This window comes from Lactuca saligna, chromosome 5 (genome assembly GCF_052625555.1).
Source record: "Lactuca saligna cultivar CGN05327 chromosome 5, ASM5262555v1, whole genome shotgun sequence".
Lineage (NCBI taxonomy): Eukaryota > Viridiplantae > Streptophyta > Magnoliopsida > Asterales > Asteraceae > Lactuca > Lactuca saligna.
Window position 1 is genome coordinate 264,610,860 of NC_136421.1, and position 17,751 is coordinate 264,628,610.

The following is a 17,751-nucleotide window of genomic DNA, read 5'->3' on the forward strand; positions in this document are numbered from 1 at the left end:
CTGTCTTACGACTTGGCACATTGTCAACCAAGTTCCAAACATGATTGTCATACATGGATCGGATCTTGTTGTCCATTGCCTCTTTCCATTTAGCAGACTCAGGGTCCACCATGGCTTCCTTGTAGCTAGAAGGCTCATCCAAATTTACCAGTGTACTGTTACTGATAAACGTATCACCATCTGTAGTAATATGGAAACCATAAAAATTTGGTGCCATTCTAACTCGAGTGGAATGCCTAAGAGGTAATGACTCGTCAATTGTTTCAACATAAATTTCTTCCTCGGGTTGAGTGCTAGTGTTAGAGGTTCCTTTACCGTTTAACTCTTGAATTTCTTCAAGATCAATTACACTCCCACTATCCTCTTTGCATATGAGTTCCCTCTTGCAGAAAACTCCCCCTTCGTTTTATGAAGACCATGTTCTCACTAGGTCTGTAGAACAAGTATCCAAAGGACTTCTGTGGGTAGCCGATAAAATAACACCGCTCACTTCGAGGTTCAAGCTTGTTGTGAGTCTCTCATCTAACAACAACTTCACAACCCCAAACCTTGATATGTGCCAACGAAGGAACATTACTTGTCCACATCTCGTGAGGTGTTCTAGCAACGTTCTTTGCCGGGACTAGATTAAGGATATGGGCGGCAGTCTCTAAGGCGTACCCCTAGAACGATATCAGAAGCGAAGCTCGACTCATCATGGAACGAACCATGTCCAACAAGGTTTGATTACGCCTCTCAGCCACACCATTAAGTTGTGGTGTCCTAGGAGGTGTCAGTTGTGAAACAATTCCACATTCCTTAAGATAGTCATGGAAATCGATACTAAGATACTCACCACCCCTATCGGATCTGAGCATCTTGATCTTCCTGCCCAATTGATTCTTGACTTCATGTTTAAACTCTTTAACCTTTTCAAAGGTTTCTGACTTATGCTTGATTAAGTAGATATATCCATATATGTTGTAATCATCGGTAAAAGTCACATAAAATCGATTTGCATCCCTTGTGGCGGATCTGAAGGGCCCACACACATCGGTGTGTATAAGATCCAACAATCCTTCACCTCTTTCACAAGTACCGGTGAATGGTGACTTAGTCATCTTTCCAAGCAAACAAGACTCACACGTATCATCTGACCTGAGGTCAAATGATTCCAACACTCCATCCTTTCGGACTTGGGCAATGCGCTTCTTGTTGACATGTCCAAGACAACAATGCCACCGACATGCTTTGTCTAAACCATCAGACGAATCAATATGCAATACACTATTTCCTAAATTGTCTATAACCATCACAGTTTCACATACATCATCACAAGGCAATGCTTCAAAATAAAATAAACCGTTATAATAAGCATTAATAGAACCAGTTTCATTATTAAATGAAAATCTAAAACTTGTCTCTACAAACCATTAAAAGAAATAATATTCCTCGTCATTTCTGACGAGTAGCAATAATTATTAAAGTCTAAACATAATTCACTACTAAGCTTTAAAGAATAAACTATGATCTTAGTAACAGGTGACGATCTCCTATTTCCCATAATCAAGTTCATCTTCCCAAGCTCCACATTCCTACTTTCTATTAGTCCCTGCAATTCATAGCAAATGTGAAAACCACATCCTGTATCAAGGACCCAAGAATTAGAATGCGATAATTTTTTTAGACAAAATAGTGTAAATACATGTCGATGTAGGCTTGATCTTGCCATCCTTAACGCCTTGCAAGTACTTAGGGAAACTTCTCTTCCAATGCCCCTTGTATTGACAGTAGAAACACGTTGCGTCTTTTGGATCCGAGGCAGGGGGAGCATTGGATTTTGCCTTGGGTCCACTAGTAGACCCTTCATGGGACTTTCCTTTATAGCTTTTCTTAGAGGGAGCTTTCCTCTTTTTCACTTTTCCTTGTCTAATAGTCAGGAATGGAGAAGTAGCAGTAGGAGGAGTGGATTCAATAGACTTTCCATTCAATCTACTTTCAGCAGTTCTCAACAAGCCTTGAAGTTTGCTCAATGTGACTTCCTCTTTGCCCAAATGATAAGTCATATTTTAACTGATCATAGCAAGGAGGTAAAAAGTGTAGGATAAATTCAATGGCTAACTCTTCATCAAAGTTCACATTTAACATGAGAATACGATCCACATATCTTTGCATTCGTTACATGTGGCTTGTGATGGATTCTTCATCCTTCATCTTAGTTGTGATGAGTGGCCTGACTATTTCGTACCTCTCTTGATGCGCTCTTTGATGGTACTTCTCCATCAAGTCCTAGCACACCTCGTAAAGCCAATAGTCCTTATAGAACCACTATAACTCGGAGTCATAGTGGCCACCATGATACACGACACCTTAATCGCGTCCTTGCAGTTGGCCTTGTACTCAGGTATCTCTTCGGGAGTAGATTTGGACTCATCGGTCTCGTTCAGCTCTTTGTCGAGGACATATTCCTTGTCCTCGAAACACAATGCCATTCGGATGTTTTGGATCCAATCATTGAAATTGGACCCATCGAATGTCACCTTTGCACATATGCTCAATAGCGAGAAAGAGTTGTTGGAAGATTTGTTGGAAGCGTTGTTTGAGGTAGACATCTGCAAAAGAAGAAGGACAAGTTTTTATTAGATAAGGAATCCTCAATATAACACCCAACATGAAATATTAAGGCTAGGACTCAAGACAATAATTCACAATTCGGAAGAGGGATGCCATAATCCAATTGTAAATTATTTATAGGTAGGTAAATGACGATTTACCAATTCCACCATGAAAATGAAATTTTAAAATGAATTAGGTTTAAAATGAAATGAAATTTCTAGATCTTAAAGATTTATTGAACTATTCAATGACATGTTTAATCTCGATTATGCCCGTCAAGTTTGTGACTGGGATATCGAGGATCACAAACAAGGTGTGAATAACCATACAAATTAGCTTGGTACTCTCGTTGTCATTTACCACCCAGTCAATGTGGCGGTTAACCACACACACTCTATTAATCAATGATAATTTATGAGCTACCCATTGCCACTCTTTGTTAGTCCAATTTAGTGTGCCGATTAACCACACACGCTCCACTAACGACTTGACAAAGTGCAATGTGTAGATTCATGGATTAGCATCTAGTTCACATTTTCCTAAAGTAACTAAGATTTGGGAATTTATAAAAACATTTAGTTACTTTATATTTATCATTATACTTATTGATTAGGAACTAATGTCCTATCCTACCTGTTGGGCTAACGACCCTCCACTAGTCAAGAGTGTTGTGGGTAAGAATGGATACCCAATGGCGGTCATCTCATAGGCCGCTTCCTTAAACACCCCTTATAGACCAGCTTCGTGAATGAGGCCTACCAATGGTAAGACTGACTCTTCTTATACATATATAATAATAAACTTTTAATGTTATAATAGTATAAGGGTGTATTTTAAACTTTTAAAATACTAGGGTTTTAGAATTTAACATTTCAAAATTAAATTTTTAATTAAGTTTAAATTCCAAAACTAAAGGGTGTAATTTGAAACTTTTCATAATTACTACATAAAATTTTAAATAATTAAATTAGGAAATAATTTTGTCATTATCTTAAAATTTGACCAAATCAATATTATTTGATAAGGAAATCATTCAGAAAATTTGATTTAAGGCATTAAGAACAAATTTTGGTAATTATCCTAATCCAAACAAGATTTGAAAATCGAAAAATAAGGCATTTGACAAGTCAACTCGTCGAGTCAGGCTATGAACTCGTCGTTCGACCCAACTTGTCAAGTTCCTCATTGAACTCGTCAAGTTGCGCAAACAGATTGCGAATCTGCTTTGCTTTTTGCTCTGGACAGATCATCAATGCATCCAATTCAATAGAAAACATCTTAGGCTCTAATACCACTGATGGGGTTTAAGCATAAGAACATTCATATGTGTTCATGCAACCATATTTGCTTTGGTTCTAAGTTTTTCACTAATTGAACATGCAAACAAAATTCCAAAGTTGTTCTTAATTGTTAATTGTTATGTGAGTTTAAAAAATAATTGTATTTAAGGTGTGTCGTGTTTTTCAAGTAAAGATGTTCGGAGATGAGAATAAAGAGATAACTAAAGTACATGAATGTTTATGCCCTAAGTTAAATGTTATGCAAAAATAAAAAGGGAAAAAGAAGAAAATAAAATCTTTTTGGAGTTTTATATATAAAAAAAATGAATGCAATTTAAGGTTAAAATGCTATGCAACATAATTAAAATGCATGGGAAATCAAAAAGAAAAGGGAATACCCCACCCCAAGCTTAGAAATAAGCATTGTCCTCAATGCTTGGGGCGAGACAAAAGTACCTAAACATGGGGATCTGGAGTAGGGTATGGGTATTGGGGGTAAGGTGGAGGTGGATAAGGGTGGATGGGTGGAGGGTACGGATAGGGAAGAGGAAGTGTGACGTTCTCAAAACGTTTTTGTAATTGGTGCCACTCCCACATATGGTGCATCTGCTGGGACATGATTTGGTTGGAGACACAAAGAGTCTTGAACCGTTCGGTAACATTAGGGGGAAGCGGATAGTATCTGGGAGGTGCTTGGGGCTGGGCTTGCTGTGGGCCATGAGTGGGCTCATCATTGGACTCCTCATCTGTATGCATCTCGACGCCATCTTGAACCTGGAGCGCATCTTCATTGACTGACTGAGTGATGGTTCTCGCGAGTCTCCACTGAGTGCGATCATGGGGGATTAAGTTGGAGACTCGAGGGTCGGGGAGAGCAAGATATCCACCCCCTTGAGGACAATACCATGTGAAATTGCTCCTGCTTCGACGAAAAATGTAGTGCATGTTTGTGAGAGCACGCTCATCCAAAAGAGTTTTATTGTCAACAGGTTGGTATTCGTCTGGAAGTTCGATGTCAAGACCGCAAGCTAAAAGGGTGACAAAACCACTGATGCAAATATCACCGGATGCTTTGGTTCTCATAAGTGCACATTTATAGAAAAAGAATGAAGCAAAGTCTGGGGTTGGTGGGTTTTCACGTCGTGTCATGCACCAAAGAAAAAAGAGCTCATTTTTGATGACCTGGCCAACTTCTTTACGGGAAAATACAGTGCACACCAAGATGCGATGGGCAATATGGAGGCACGGGTGAATGATGGGGGTTGCTTTATCCCAACCGGCGCATGAAAAGATACCCCCGGTGATTTCCATCCAAAAGGTCTCATTGTTGAACTCAGCAGGTAAGACGTCGAAAACTGTGGATGTGTTCGAAGAAAGCAAGCCCAAGATGTCGTTTATTGTTGTAAAATCAATGTACCTTTGGTCCCCTAGAAGTTGAAATGCGACTATTTTCTTTTCGTTATCTAACCCGCAATCGGCAATAAAATCTCTAGTATGGAGCTCGTAAGTGTGTGCCATGAGATTGAGAAGGTTTTCCCACATGATGTTACAGAACAATTTGGTGACCCCTTCAAGAACCCCTAATGAGATATGTGTGGATTTGCACACAAATTTGGTGGATGCAACCTTTCTAGGCAGGCTTTTCATGTAATTTTCGGCCGCCTTGGCATCCCGAAATCTTGGAATGTCGGGTGCATCATTTTGATTTCTAGCTGGGGCTTTGCCTCGGGTGGCAACCGAGCACTTTATAGATGTGGACATGGTCTACCTGCAAGAAAAAATATAACAACAACACGAACCACAGTCCCAACAAACGATATTTCAATTTCAATCATTAATCGACTTCCTATGGACTCCTAAACGATTCAACGCTCAATGCAAGAAACATTATCAAGACTCAAATGATGCGATGCCATATAAATTGTTGTTCTGAAACTAGCATCTTGGTCAATTAAAGTCAAGAAAAAAAATGTACACGTAAGATTTTTGCGTGCGAAAATTCGGGATTTGAAAATCTTGCAACTCTCCACCCCAACCTTTAAGCTTTGTTCAATATCCCGTGAGAAAAACTTTACCGCGAAAACTTGAGAAACCCGGCAAAATTTTCCGACGAGCTTTGAGAGATATTTTTAGTGGAGTTTGTAGTTTTGACCAACAGGAGCAATATGGTGGTGTCGGAATCGCGAGAGGTGACCGGAGTTGACCGGAAAATAGTCGAAAAGTGATGAGATGGTGGTGGTGGCGCCCGGAATTGCAGCAACGGATCAGACCAGATTTTGGTTGGGGTTTGTATAGCTCGAAAATTGGTGAAGAATGGCGGTGGTCTCACGAAATTCCGACTGGCGGATTGACGGGAAATTGAGTTTTAGTGGTGGAGATGGAGGTGTTTTAATGAAGGCCAACAAAATTTGGTGGTTGTCGAGGCCAACAAAATTAATAACCCTAAATCTTTTACACTAAAATAATGTATATTGGTAAAGGGATCGTATCTATGGAGATTGGTCCAATTAAATCTCTATGTAAATCTTGTTGTACAAACATTTGTAAAACTGGAATAAAATAAAAATGGGGGTGTTTTTATCTTTTGAGTTGTTTAAAAGAAAACTAGAATTAAGCTAGGATTTAAAAACACAAATCAACAAAAGCAAAGTTTGATATAAAATCAATGAGAGACAGATGCTTGACATTGGACCTTCATTACTAGAACATTTGGTTAAATAATCATGAGAATACAAAGGTGCAATACTTGTGTTTAAAATCTAACTTGGTTATAGCAATTTATAAGCATAACTTGCCTCAACTCTTCTTTTGTATTAAAATTACTAGAGACGCTCATAGCACATTTCCTAAATCAAAGTCACAAAACTAATGACACATGTAATTTTGTGAAAATCAATTAACATTAGGTTTTAAGAGTCACCAAATCCAAAGAGTAATTTATTGGTTTCATTACCACTATGGAGAAAATATTTTCTTAGTCTAAATGAAATGAAAACAAACATTTAAATTAATTGTTGCTTGTTAAATTGAAGACCCATTACTTAGCTAAGAATTTTACTAACAAAAATAACATTCACATATCAATATTCATGACTACATATATATAAACATGAAGGAAGTTTTCATAGAAAATATAATCATAGATATTCAACACAAGTTCATGGAGCTCTTCAAAATAACAAAAACATTCAAGCAATTACATCCAAGTCAACCAAATATAAGTCTAGCCAAGCATGGCCAAAATGATAGAAATGCAAAGTAGATTAGTGATACCAAACATTGTTCAAGATGCAAGTTAGAAGGAAATTACACTAGTCTTCAAAAAATTCTTCAAGTCTTCCCAAAACCTTCTTGAGAGAAAAGTGTTTGTTCCCCCAAAATTAGATGAGAATAACACCTCGAATCTCCAACAAAAGGGTCTCATTTCCGGATTCAAAAAGGTGCTAAAGCCACCCACCAACCTTCCACAAATAGAGTCAACAAGTCAAACCCGGATTTAATTCTTCATTCTTCACGCGGACCACATGTGTATCTATGCAGACCGTGTGGGTCATGTTGCAATCATCCCTTGGCCCATTTGTAAGTACCATCCAGCCTAATATTCTAATTTATGCTCCAGCCCATTTGTGCAAATTCTTGATAGCCCAAGTGTGGAAATCCAAAGCCCTTCCAAGATGCTCCAATGCTCATTTAATCTTCTATAGCTCGAATTTCGTCGTCCCACCCGAAATTGAAGTCTAACGCGCTATCTTGATTATGTTGACACCAAGCCCATTTGCACCACTTCAAGTCTATAAATGAATTGCAAGCCTCCAACAGTCCGCATTCGTTCCATGCCTCCAATAATAAAAAGTCTTCGAAAAATCCTACAAATAAGTTCAAAAGACTGGAAAGCACCCGGTAAAGGAGAAAAATAATAAATGTCCCCATGAATTCTTATCAACGGTGTTTCATAAGGTTGATAGGTGTCATACCAAATTTTTGCAATGCAACATCATTTTTTGCCTCAACCCACAAAACTCATGATTGTTATACCATACATTATCATACCCATCACAATACACATTTTTATGCATGAAGTACAAAAGCTGAAGAAGTGCATTTTTTTCCCATGCGGTAAATTTGTAACACATTATATACATACCGTAATTGTGTTTGGGGTCGGTGAGGTGTTTACCGCACTATATCTCGGTATGCAGTAAAGTGCATCCTATCTAAATCATATATTCGGTGAAATTGTGTTTATCCTCCTTAATAAATGAATGTTTTTTTTTGCCACGTGTCAATCTTTTATAAGTTTTGACACTTGTCATTTTATGGTATTTTTGAACTAAATATTATCCACTTGTCAATTTTTGATTTGTTTCAATTTTTAAAATTAAAATCATATATTTATATATGTAAAGTATTAAATATCATATATATATATATATATATATATATATATATATATATATATTACATTGCAATAAATACATTTTTCCTTTCTTATTTTAAAGTTGTACATTAAAAAATATTTTATGTTTACATTTTAATTTAATGTTTATTTTTTTTAAATCAACCCGTATAATATACGGGTCCCACACCTAGTTTTGTCCATATAAGAAAAATTATATTATATTTCGATACAACGTAGTCGTTGTAGTCAAAAACCCTTATTTTATAGCGTTCCTTAGCAAATATTAAATCAATTTAAAAAGAAATAATCATCGCATTATTTATTAATCAAGATTATTAAACTATTTTTTTTATAGTAATATTTCATTCAAATCAACTAATTTTAATAATTTATCTCAATCAACTAGCATTGGCAGTACTTCTTTCCCACCTCCAAACTCCAAACGACAAACTCCTGCAAACGTGGCAACAAGTTTAGATGACACATCAGATACTACCCCGCAATTAATGTGCTAACTCGCGGCAGGCGCGTGAGTTACAAAGTACAGTTGGAGCAATAAAAGTCGCTAACTTGCTTTTATGTAGGAAAAAGCCTGAGTTGTATAGCTTGACCCGCAACGCGAGTGGGGGAGTAATTAAAGGAAATAGCTGGGCCCCATTGACACGTCATATTAGCTGCAACGGTACATACATAGAACGTGACAATAAGGCTAAACGCGCGAGATAGAGAGAGAGAGAAAAAGAGATATAATTATTGTTTTTGTTTGATACTTCTGTTATTATATTATATATTTAATATTTAAATAAGGCCCTCCACGCCCTACCAAAACCCATTATTGAATCTCCACCGTTGATTGTTTTGCTTTTCAGCCATCGGGACATTTACAGCCGTCGATCACTCTGACAGGAGCCCACAAGATAATTTATGACAGTGAATAATAATAATATTTTAATCAATAATGAATGGTGGAAAACCGGAACAAGTAATGTAATTTTGACCGGCTAAAATGGTATTTTTGTGCGGTCACATAGATTCTTTGCGATCGGCATCTGCTGCTTTTTACCAAAGGTTTCCTTTTCCTTACTATAGCCGGTAAATGCAACTCAACTGACGTGGCTTTTTAATTGTTTGGGTAAATTAAATGTGTTGACTAGTTTATTCAATAAAATCATATATTTTTATCCGTTTATAGAATTACATTTCGATTCATTGTATGTTTATCACATTATCTAACAGCCGTTTTTTTTTTAGTAATTTATTTATTTAAAAGTTAATAAAAATCTATACTAAACTAAAACATAAGCTGAAAACTTTTGTTATACATATTAACAAAATATCCAGTTTTGTTATAAAAATAAATCTTTGATATTATATACGTACATATACATATGTGGTCCATGGGATGTTGATGGGTGAACATAGAAACCTTTCATTTTATATTACTATTTGTATCGATATATAATTCATTTTATAATGTTATATTTTCTTTCTTTAACTATATACAATTTTTTTCTTTGTTTAGTTTCAGACTAGGTCAAAAAAATTAGCTAATATTTATCTTGTCGCAAGAATTTTGAATTGGTTATTATATAATATAATAGTTTATATTATTAGCACGATTTTTATTTCATATATAACTTTAGTAACAAAGTAAGTAGATTATGAAACAAGTTTTTTTAGAACATATATATCTCTAAAGAAATAAATTCATATAACCAATATGAATTAAAGATGAAATACGAATTAAATAAAAAAAAGTTTTATATCTTTTTCAAAATGAAATTTGTTGCTCTCTAGTTTTGTTTGGAGAAGAAGTTATGGTAATTAAAAGATAATAAATATAAAAACCTTAATAAAAAAACAGTAGGCCCTATGTTTTTTAATAGAGATATCAATATTAATATATTAATATCCTTTACAATTTAGTAAAGAAATCATGGAAGCTTGTCGAGTAAGCAAAGACTGACACGTGTAGGTAACATATCGGACGGATATTATAGTGCCATGTAGGATGCAAAGTGAAGGTGAGCCGTCAGATCATCAAGTGGGAACGGAGGGTCGAGATGAAGGTATATGTGGAAAAAGGATGGATCTGAGCCATCGGTGGCGGTTCGGAGTAGGCTTCGTGGAGAGTGAAATACCGAAAAGATGATGAGATAGAGAGAGAGTGTGTGTGAGAAAAAGAAGGGAGAGAGAGAGAGAAAGTGAAGAAGATAGATAGAGAGAGAGAGAGAAAAAAGAGAGGGCAGAAGAGCAGAAAGAGATCTGAGAGTGAATCATATAATCAATCTCTCTGAAAGTTAAAAATATCAATTTTTTGATTTGAATCATCGGTTTAGGGTATCCGCCGGTGTAGGCGACTTTCTTGTTTGAGAATCATCCGGGGAGTCATAGAGATAGGTTTCCGGCGAATTATGTTAGAAGAAAGCCTGTGATGATACATACAACAGTAGTAGATCTGACGTTAAAGAGATCGAGAGAAGTGATTGATGGATAGGAATAGAGAAGCAAGACGAGCTACTAATATGGCTGCTCCACAGAATGGCTTATCGTCGTCTAGACGGAGACATCGAAGCAACAGTCTAAGGGATTCACCTGGTAGGTTTCTTTACGGTTCTAATTCTCAGATCTACCATCAATTTTAATCTTCATGTTGGTTTTTATTAATTTATGGTGATTCTTTTTGTTGCAGATGAAGATGGAGGGGTGGAGATACAAGAATCGGGAAGGTTGAGAGACAGAGGAGTGGTCAAGAAAGATCGTGGAGATCGAGATCGGGATCGAGAAAGGGAGAGGGAGCGGTCGAGTCGGAGCAAAAGAAGGAGAGAAAATAGGATGATGATTCATCATGTGACCACCGGAAGTAACAGAGACGACGGAGACGATACGTCTGAGGAGAGCGTTAATGATGAAGACGAAGAAGACGACGAGGATGCCGGAAATGGCGGTGGTATGAGGATGTTGCCTCCGCCGCCGGCCAATCCATCTACAGCAGCATCGGCTATGACGAGTAATCATCATAATCATAATCCTCATCCTCAGCAGCTTCACCATCGCAAGAGTTTTCCCCCATCTGCTAATAAAGTCTTTAGACCTGCTGCGCCACCGCCTGCTTGGAAGGCTGCCGACGAGATGATCGGTGTTTCGGTTCCGAGAAAAGCTCGGTCAGGTAACAGCCGGAACATCAGCAGATAGTTTCACTAATTTTCGATTAATTGGGAGAAATTTTTGATTTTTTAAACTTTGTTGACATTTCAGCATCTACAAAGCGGTCTCACGAGTGGATATCTGGTGGTGCTGTTGTTGGCGGAGGGGGAGGTACAGAACAAATTCATCGTCAATCCTCGACTTCACCTGTAAGGCTTGGTTTGACAGCCGCCTCACCGGCGCCGGTGGCTCCTCCATCGCCTTCTTCTTCCAATGTTTCAGTCCGCAAGAAGATGGTTTGTTTCTTATCCCTAAAAAGATTCACAGTCTCTTTGTGGATTTTCTTGGCTTCTAACTTCTTTTTTCATTTCTTTTCAGAAAACAAATGGAGGGTCTAAACCGAGGCCACCGAAATCTTCATCTAAGTCGTCATCCTCAAACCCAGAGGAGCTTGAAATCGAGATAGCCGAAGTTTTATATGGTCTCATGACTCAATCGCAAGCTCCGTCAAAGAAAGAACTCCCATCTAACGATTCAACAACAAAGTTCGATTCTAACAAATCCAGCAGTGATACCAAATCTAGAGTCTCATCTCCCATCTCTAACTCTACAGCCCCACCACAAAATTCTTCTTCGTTGTCAACCGTAGGTATGATAGATTTAACAGTCGTCCGGGTCTTTTTTCGAACTTCTTATCTTATTTCTGAACTTGTAATAATTGATGTTTTATTTTTTTCAATGAATCTACAGCACCAAAGAGGAAGAGACCACGGCAAGTGTCAGAGAATCCGTTTAGTGTACGGAGCAGTCCAGTTTCATCTTCAATAAAGACCGAGATCGATCATCATCAGCATCATCAGTCTCCCAAGACTGATATTTCTTCTCCTTATCTAGAAAACAATAGTCCCGGATCTGCGGCGGCGGCCGCCGAGAATGGTGTTTCTTTTGGGTTTACCAGTTTGCCGGGTCATCAGGTTCCGTCGGCACCGTCGGCACCGTCGGCACCGTCATCAGAGCCGCCGCCTCCTTTACCCCAGCCGCCGGCGGAAGAGGAGGTGAAATGTGGTGTAGGTGTGGTGTTGACTAAAGAAGAGGTGGAGAAGGAATCTCATGCGGTTGGGCTAAACGATGGAAATGCAAAAACTGAAAGTGTGATTGCGACAGCTTCATCAACGACAGCGACCATTCTGTGAGTAAATTTTGGGATCTTGTGATTTAATAAGTTTGGTATGGTGTATTTATCTGTCACGGTTTCTGGACTTCCATCTTTTTCTGGCGACTAATTTTGGGTTTCTTGTTCATCTTTTCCGCAGAAAGATGGCTAATCCGGAGACTGAAAGGCAAAAGGAAGAAAAATTCGAAATAGATCTGATGGTGAGACACATTCATCAAGCTCTGGTTTCTTGATTTCCGTATGTTGTTCTTTTGGGATTCTTATTGGTTCCAATTTTAGGCTCCACCTCCTCAACTCAAAACATCTCCTGAAAGAGCTAGGGATATCGATTTCCAAGATCATAAGCAGCAGCAGATGCCAACTCAGGTGAGATACATTATTCTTTACTTTTTCAATCTATTCCCACAAATTGGGTGGAGTTTATTCTCTCCCTCTCTCTCTCTCTTGCTAAAATATCTGACACTTTGTTTAATTTTATTACAGGAAATGACCAAGAGTATCAAGGACAAGGAGGATGAGAAGCCGAAGAAGAGCAACAAGGAGACTGTAAATTTGATGGATGTTGCACAGAAGTCAATGGCTGGGACTCTTCATGAAGCTGGAGAATCATCAAAGCAAGCCATGAATGAAGAAAGGAATACCCAACTTCACATCGATTTGGAAAAGCCCAACAAGGATAGCACCAACAGATCACTGCATCAAGCTCTTAAACATCAACAGTTATCTACTAAATCCACCAGAGATGAAACCCATTCAGAAAAGTCAGGTAATTTACTAATTACTATCAAGAATCTCCATCCTTTCTACTCCCAAATTTCAACTCATCTGGGTTCTAATTTGAAGTCTTTGTTTGATCTTACGTTCTCAGCTCAACCAAGTTCTTTGCCAATGCCAATGTCTGTGGCTAACTGGCCTCCAATGGGGTAAGCTTAAAAAGACATCAACTTTATCTTCTTCTTCTTCTTCTTCTTCTTCTTCTTTCTTTCTTTCTTTTAACAGTAAGAGCAAATGTTAATCATATGTGAATTTGCAGGTATGTGGCACCATTGCAGGGAGTGATATCCATGGACGGAAACACCATGCCTTCTGCTCCAATTCAGGTACTGTCTTCTCATTTAATTTTTTTGGCACCCAATCCAACATTTCTAAATGATACATTTCTTTGACAGCCAATATTCACACATCCAAGGCCAAAAAGATGTGCCACACATTGCTACATTGCAAGAAACATTCACTATCTTCAGCAATTCATGAAGATAAACCCATTCTGGCCAGCTGCATCTGGATCTGCACCCATGTTTGGGGCCAAACCCTGCAATCTAAATGTCATGCCTTCAAACGAACTCCATGGAAACATCACCGGAGGTCAGTTGCAGCCATTGCAACAAGACAAGGGTCCCGGAATCGGAATCTTCACCGGAAAAGACAACAAATCTTCTCAATCCACCACCATTCCTGATCCTGCTCAGAGAAAGCAACAGGTTTTGCTTCAGCCAGCCTTGCCCCCTGTCTCCCCTAATAATATTCTTGTAAGTTGGTTTACTCTAAAATTTTGACTCTATAATGTTTATTTTTTTTTTTTAAAGAGTTTGTGGTAAGTTTTTTTTTTTTCTTTTTTTTTTAATCTTCAGCATGGGCCTGCTTTCATCTTCCCCTTCAATCAGCAACAGGCGGTGGCGGCGGCTTCTGCCTCTGTTCGACCTGGTTCTTCTAAGCTTTCTACTGGAGCAGCAGGTGGTTTGGGTGGTGGTGCTTCAGGTGCCGCCAGTTCAGCCACGGTTAGCAGCTCCACAACAGCAGCTGCTCCGGCATTGAGCTTCAATTACCCGAACATGGGGGCCAATGAAACCCAGTATCTGGCAATTTTGCAAAACAATCCTTACTCTTTCCCGATACCTGCAGCAGTAGGAGCCCCACCAAATTACAGAGCCAACCCTCATGCCCAACCCATGCCTTTGTTCAATGGCTCTTTCTATTCTTCTCAAATGATACACCCGTCCCAGATTCCACAACCACCACCACCCCAACAGGCCCCACCAGCTCAACCTCAAAATCACCACCCTTCTCAGCCACAGCAAATCCCACAAACCCACCAGAACAGCAGCGGATCAACCTCCTCTTCACAGAAACATTTGCAAAATCAGCAGAGGCAGCAGCAAGGCGGCAATGTTGGTGGTGCTGCTGTTAATGGCGGTGGCACTGGAAATGGTGGTGCCAGTTTGCATAACAGCTATCCTTCCCATCCTTCTCATCCTTCCCACAAAAGTCGATCACAGTCATCTCAACAGCAGCAGCAGCAGCAGCAGAATCAGGGTCAGCACATGAACCTCCCCCCACAATCACGCCACCTTGAAAATGAAGTGGCTGGTGGTGGTGGTGAGGATAGTCCATCCACTGCTGAGAGTCGGGTATCTCGGGCGGCAACCACCATGAGTGTTTATGGTCATAATTTTGCAATGCCGGTTCACTCACCAAGTTTTGCTTTGATGAACCCTCAAGCTGCAGCCATGTCTAATGCTGCAGCTGTGAACAATTCAAATGATAAAAAACAGCAACAGCAATCTCAGCAAGCGGGGTTAAAAAGAGGTGGTGTGGAGTCATCTTTACCACCACCTCAAACTTTTGCCATGTCTTTTGCTCCTATGAATGGTACCACTGGTACCATGTCATCCATGGCTCAAAACCACGCCATTTTCCAGAGTTTGCCAGAATCATTGAGACAAAGCTATCACCATATAATCACAGCACCTCCAGTCGCCCATTCTCAACAGAAGAAAGATTTCAGAATATCTGAGGAAGCTACCCGAGCAGCCGGTGGTCATGAATCCTCTTCAAATGCAGACGAAGACCGAAAGGGCAGTTCCGGGAAGTCCGGGCAGTCCATTGCGTTTTCAAGGCCAGATCTTGCCCCAGATGCCTCCGCTGGTTCATCTCCGGCCATCCCCGGGACTTCAGTGATTGATAGCTCTTCCAGGAACATAAACCTGGGTTCGAATAATCGGTCAACCAGATCACCCTCTGTTGCATCTTCTCAATCTTCCCATCATTTACATGCTCAATTCCAGCAGCAACAGCAGGTCTTTCAGCTTCAGAAGCAACAGCAACAGCAGCAACAGAACCACAACATGGCTGCTGCCCGGAGTAAAAACCCGAACCCAAACCCAAATGCAAACCCACCATCAGGTAATGGCGGTGCCGCCTACCCTGACCACCTAATAACTTCATCTTCATCCATGGCTTCCAAGTTTCCAAACTCTCTTTCTTCTTTCCCACAAAACCTAGTCCAAACCAGCAACACCAGTAGCAGCCCGGTTCAATCCCCACAATGGAGAAACTCAGTGAGGGGTCCCACCACATCGTCTCAACCCCCAACCACCTCCTCCCTCAAAAACCTCCATCAATCCCAACACCAACAGCCTAACCGATCCTCCCACCCGCAATCCCACACTCAGATTTCCTTCGGTGGTGCTGCCAGTCAGAAACTACCTTCCACCACCTCATCACATCAACCGCATCAACAGAATCCTAGTAGCAATAGTAATAATAACCAGTCACCTTCACCACCAATGTTGGTCGGCTCTCCGACAACATCTTCCATTTCTAAAGGTGGTGGTGGTGGAAGTCCGAGAACAAATGTATCGGCTTCCACAAGTGGTAGGACTCCCCAGGCTTCTTCTCTATCCTCCTCACAACAAGCTAAAAACTCTCCTGCAACCCAAAGATCTTCACCTTCAATCCTTGGTAACCCCCATGTCACAAACTCAGGTTCTAACAAATCTCAGCAGCAACAACCACAGCAGTTACAGAAGCAAACATTACAGCAACAGCAGCAACATGCCCAAGCCCAAGCCCAAGCCCAAGCGCAAGCCCAGGCACATTTGTTTTTCGCACATCCACATCCGTACATGCAAGTCCAGCAGCAGTCACAGGGTGGTCAACCGCATTCCGGCAGCCCAACCACCGCATCAGGCGGTGCAACCGGCTATTACCTTCCACGAAAGCAGCAGCAAAATCCTCAATCATCTTCAACCGCCATGCTGTCGCTTTCCCCGCCTGTCACACTATCAAACACCACCACTTCCGATCCGGCGAAAGCGATTGCAGCCGCCACTAGCAACATGAAAGGCGGCGGTGGTGGTGGACCTCAAATGCTGCATGGGAGTCAGTATGGTGGTGGACAGTCGGTGAATGCTGGACATCAGATGTTGCCTGGTGGGTTCCCGCAATATGTCCATAATGCCCCTGCTGCTGTCCAGGTGAAACCTGCAGAGCAGAAACAACCAGCCGGTGCCGGTGAGTAGGTGTTGGAAATTTGTTTTTTGGGTCGGTGGTTTCTTCTTCTGTGTATGTTAAATTCAATTTTGATGAAAGTAGTAGATGATGAAAACATTTTAAAATCTTTTCTAGAGAGAAACCAATCAAAATCAATCAATGAATCATCCCAATCCCAAGTTTGTTAAAAGGGAGAAAAGAAATTTGACATTTTGCGTACATATGGTGTCAGCCTGACAAGAAATCAAATGACGCGATCGGAGAAGAAAAATGGCGACAAGTTTTGGATCGATGTTTTTTTCAAGGGTCCGGGTCTGGGTCCGGGTCCCCCTAAAAAAAGCTCCATGGCCAGTGGGTGGGTGTGGGTGTGGGTGGATGGATAAAGTAGGTTTTAGTTCTTTTTGGGAAGTGGGGAAAGGAGGGGGGTTTCTTTTTGGTGAATTTTCTCCCTTTATCATGTTGGACATATTATATAAAAAAAGGAGAAGGGTGTTGTGCATAATATAATATGCATATGCAGCATATAATGTGTATATGTCATGAAAAGGGTGAACCCTCTCAATTTTATTTATTTAATCTTTTACTTGGTTGGTTGGTTGGATTTGATTGGATGGATGCTTTTTATCTTTTAATTTTCGAGGCACGAATCTTGTGGTGAATGTGATGCGGTGTTGCTATCGTTTGGGGCCACAGTGCCCGACAGACAGTGTTGCCAGATAATTGGTGCTTTGCTTATATTTCGATGATATTTTCTCTATTATTATTATTATTTTTATCATTTATTATTACCAACCAAATTTCCAAAAGTAGGATGCTTAAAGTCTCTATATTGAAATTGACATTTTGTACCGTGTTGTTTTGACAGTAAATCAGTTCATTATAAT

General features: G+C 39.9%; 1 protein-coding gene across 1 annotated transcript; it reads left to right on the top strand.

Annotated features, from left to right (window-relative positions):
• The first annotated feature begins 10,425 nt into the window (after positions 1-10,425).
• TIC (time for coffee) lies at positions 10,426-17,499 on the top strand. Its single transcript, XM_078996018.1, has 13 exons — positions 10,426-10,872; positions 10,967-11,443; positions 11,533-11,717; positions 11,800-12,070; positions 12,172-12,610; positions 12,735-12,795; positions 12,875-12,961; positions 13,079-13,361; positions 13,464-13,518; positions 13,629-13,695; positions 13,765-14,124; positions 14,227-16,888; positions 17,003-17,499. The coding sequence occupies exons 1-13, from the start codon at positions 10,764-10,766 to the stop codon at positions 17,053-17,055; spliced, it is 5,109 nt and encodes a 1,702-aa protein (XP_078852144.1). The 5' UTR covers positions 10,426-10,763; the 3' UTR covers positions 17,056-17,499.
• The last annotated feature ends 252 nt before the right edge of the window (positions 17,500-17,751 follow it).